General features: G+C 56.9%; 1 protein-coding gene across 1 annotated transcript in view; it reads left to right on the forward strand.

The window, feature by feature from the left end:
• LOC113202911 (LIM/homeobox protein LMX-1.2-like) overlaps positions 1 to 3,524 on the forward strand; it is a 13,219-nt gene extending 9,695 nt beyond the window's left edge. The window contains exons 2-6 of the mRNA XM_052265824.1: positions 693 to 945; positions 2,173 to 2,393; positions 2,507 to 2,643; positions 2,900 to 3,098; positions 3,412 to 3,524. Coding sequence (XP_052121784.1) covers positions 693 to 945; positions 2,173 to 2,393; positions 2,507 to 2,643; positions 2,900 to 3,098; positions 3,412 to 3,524 — 923 coding nt within the window. The remainder of the gene's footprint in view (positions 1 to 692; positions 946 to 2,172; positions 2,394 to 2,506; positions 2,644 to 2,899; positions 3,099 to 3,411) is intronic.
• The last annotated feature ends 107 nt before the right edge of the window (positions 3,525 to 3,631 follow it).

Raw genomic sequence — 3,631 nt, forward strand, 5'->3', positions numbered from 1 at the left:
CATCCCCTCACTAACACATACACAGAGGCATAGGCCGTGTTTGCCTACAGACAAGTTATCACTTAGGAGCGCGTGGGGTAATGTGGGCAGCTTACAACAAGGTAAATAAGATAAATAGATATCGGAGGGGAGGAGGGCGCTCCCGCCGCGGCACACCCGCGACAGCCGATACTGTGAGCGCGCGCCAAAGCACGCGACAAAAATACTTACTGTACTATTTTGCCTTTTCACGAAATAATTTACAGATAAAGAAAAACTGTTAAATGGAAAATCTTCCATGCTTAATCAAGAGGCCCCCGCACTTGTTGTTTGTTGCTGTTGTTTTAATAGCAATCTTGTCCCGAAGGACAAACGTGCACAAACATGTTTGTCCACCCTCGCCTTCGGCCCCGAACGGATGGGCAACTCGCCCACACGCTTGCGTGGCATGGCATGGCAACGGCGTTAAAATCGGTACTGAAGTGAAAGCTTCCATTACGGCGTCCTCAAGGACGAGGCAGTTGCTGTCACTTTCTCGCCGGCCCGTTTACCTTGTACAGTCGAACCGGCGAAAGAATGCTTCTGGAAAAGCACGGGCTCTTATGGGCGGCTACATAAGGCCCAGGAGCATTCTTTGGCTAGTCGGAGTGTACACCCACAATGTGCACGTGTTGCTGTCGGTGCTGATACGGTCTGGTTTTGTGTGTCCGCAGAGAACGGCGCGGTGTCGGCCGGTGTGGGCGCGGGCGCGCGCGGGCAGCCGGTGCAGCCGCTGCCGCTGGGGCAGCCGGGGCAGCAGCCGCAGTGCGAGGGCTGCGGCCGGCGCATCCACGACCGCTTCCTCATGCGGGTGGGCGCCGGCTCGTGGCACGAGTCGTGCCTCGCCTGCCTCGTCTGCGGCACCACCCTCAACCACTCGTGCTACTGCCGCGACGGCAAGCTCTACTGCAAGCAGGACTACGACCGGTACGTACAAGAATAGTGGCTACAGCGTTATATGCAGTGTAACTAGTTATTTAGCTATGCGGCAGCTAATTATTTATAAATAAATTAATTAGCTAACCATTTTGATCAAAATTAGCTGGCTATTTAGCTAAAAACTATGCTGCCAAAATTACGTTTGTGCACAGCTAATTTATAACAACAGCAACGGCTAAATATCAAGTTATTCCGTATTTAGCTAGCTACTACGTACTGCTTATCATTTTTTTTGTCGTGTAAGACTGGACACCGTCAGCGCCCTTTGGAATGTCTGCGCGCGCCTTAAAACTCGCCTTCTTGCCTCGGGGGCGCCCCCGATATACACGTTGCGCTGGGCTGATATTTGGTTTCATTCTCCCCCAAAACCCAATTTCCTGCGGGCTAGAGAGAGGGCGAAAGCTTAAGAAGCTCGGCCCCGCCACGCCCCGCCACGCCCTGCCACGCCACGCCTGCAGCGCCTCCGGCTACTTACGCCCTACACCACGACGACGCGCCTCGCCATGATGGGACCTGCTCGCGCCTCGCATTGGAGGGGAAAAGAGAGCGGGAGAGGGATAAGGAGAGAGGGAGGGAGGGAGAGGGTGGGGTGGTTCGGGCCGGTCCTCTGGCAAGGGGCTGGTACTGCCTGCTGGCAGGCCGGGCCGGGGCCCAGACGGCAGGCAAGTCAAATAAGTAATTTCGAGTCTACACACCACCCCGTGGGGAGAAGGGGGTGGGGTAGCGAGAGGCTCCTGGCGGGGAAGGCCATCGCCCATCCCCTTTCACTCCCCCCCCCCCTCCCCTTCCCCTCTCGCCCTTTGACAAATTCCTCCGCAACGTGCAGGCAGGCAGGCGGGCGGGCAGCATGCTGGCTGCTCCGCTCTGCCGCCGATGCCGCCGCCACCGCCGCGCCCGGGAGTCTCGGGGGAATAAAAAGAAATAATTTAAGGGGAGGGGAGGAGCCAAAGGCAGGGCGAGTGAGAGGGAAGAACAACGCAAGGCCCCGAGGGCGTGGCGGGGGGTGGCCTGGTGGGGCATGGCGGCGGGGCGGAGTTCGCGATGATGCGGCGATATTTACATGACGGTCATCACTGCATTGCGAATGAGCACCACCCCTGCCAGCCCCTCGACGCAAGAACGAGGCAAAAAAAAATACAAAGGGAGGAAGGGAAGAAGGAAAACACAAAAGAAAAACGAAAAGGAACTCACCGGTATGTTGTTGTTGTTCCTCAGCATGTTCGCGGCGAAGTGCGCGCGGTGCATGGAGCGGGTGCTACCGCACGAGCTGGTGATGCGCGCCCAGCACGCCGTCTTCCACCTGCACTGCTTCTCGTGCGTGGCGTGCCTGCAGCCCCTCCAGAAGGGCGAGCAGTTCGTGCTGCGCGCCAACCAGCTCTTCTGCCGGCCCGACTTCGAGAAGGAGATGTACCTCCTGCAGCAGGCCAGCCCGAGCGGTAAGCAACCGCCAGCGACAGCAACGGAATTCGCTCATTGTTTTTAAAGTTGAACAAAAGAGAATCACTTGTTATTTCTTTCGCTGATTGTGTTCCTCTTCCGCCTCTTTCAGACGAGGATCTGCTAGACGAGAACTCTCGGCCGAGAGACGGCCGACGCGGCCCCAAACGGCCGCGGACCATCCTAACCTCAGCGCAGCGGAGACAGTTCAAGGCGTCCTTCGAAGTCAGCCCCAAACCGTGCAGAAAGGTGAGTCACGCCGACACGCACACGAAGCAGGTGGTGTCACGATAAGTTCAGTACAACACAATCACAGACAACACAATCCAGACAAAGAGTCAAACAACAACAGTCTGGAACCGACGCTATACACGGACGCGGGGTACACGAAAGGGAATGCCCGAAAAGGCCCTTTCCGGGATACCAACCTATGCATAACCAGTGTTACCAAATAAGACATATTGCTAAAGCATAGTGTGAGACTAAAGGTGTCGTGTTCCCGCAGGTGCGCGAGGCGCTGGCCAAGGACACTGGCCTGTCGGTGCGGGTGGTGCAGGTGTGGTTCCAGAACCAGCGGGCCAAGATGAAGAAGATCCAGCGCAAGGCCAAGCAGGACGGCGGCGACAAGGGCGGCGGCGACAAGGACGACTCCAAGGCGGAGAAGGGCATCAAGCAGGAGCCGCAGGGTGACCACAGTGAGTTTCGTTTGTTTACATTTTCTTCCTTCCTTGAGGTTTTCCCCCCACCGCCTCACACCGCCCCACATCCCCACCACCACACGGCTTCGGGAAGATGGCGTAGCGGAGGGAGGATGTAAGAGCACGGCTGCGTAGTTCTCACTTGCGCCGCCAGCACGCAGCAGGGGGCGCCACCTTCCACGCCGCCCGAGGGGGGTGGGTAGTCGCGGAGCCGCGGGAGGCTGATGCTCATCGGATCGGAGAACTCCCGGATTTTTTTCGACTTCCTTTCCTTTCCCAAACTGGAAGACAATCCCTCAAAATTGGGTTGCACCAGTAGGAGCTAGAATTGGCACTCTTCGCGCGCGCTCAACACATCGTCGCATTCTGTCAACTCCTTATGGATTGGGCGCCTACTACGAAACGGGAAGAAATGGATCAGGACGGTCATGATCATTGTAGTCCAGTCCATCGAGAGCCCATGATATTTGTACCCCGGGTTACAAATATTACAATGAGGTCATACATGGGCGTATGGTCCTGACCCTTTTGGCACCTCT

This window comes from Frankliniella occidentalis, unplaced genomic scaffold, assembly GCF_000697945.3.
Source record: "Frankliniella occidentalis isolate FOCC.00 unplaced genomic scaffold, Focc_3.1 Scaffold31, whole genome shotgun sequence".
NCBI lineage: Eukaryota > Metazoa > Arthropoda > Insecta > Thysanoptera > Thripidae > Frankliniella > Frankliniella occidentalis.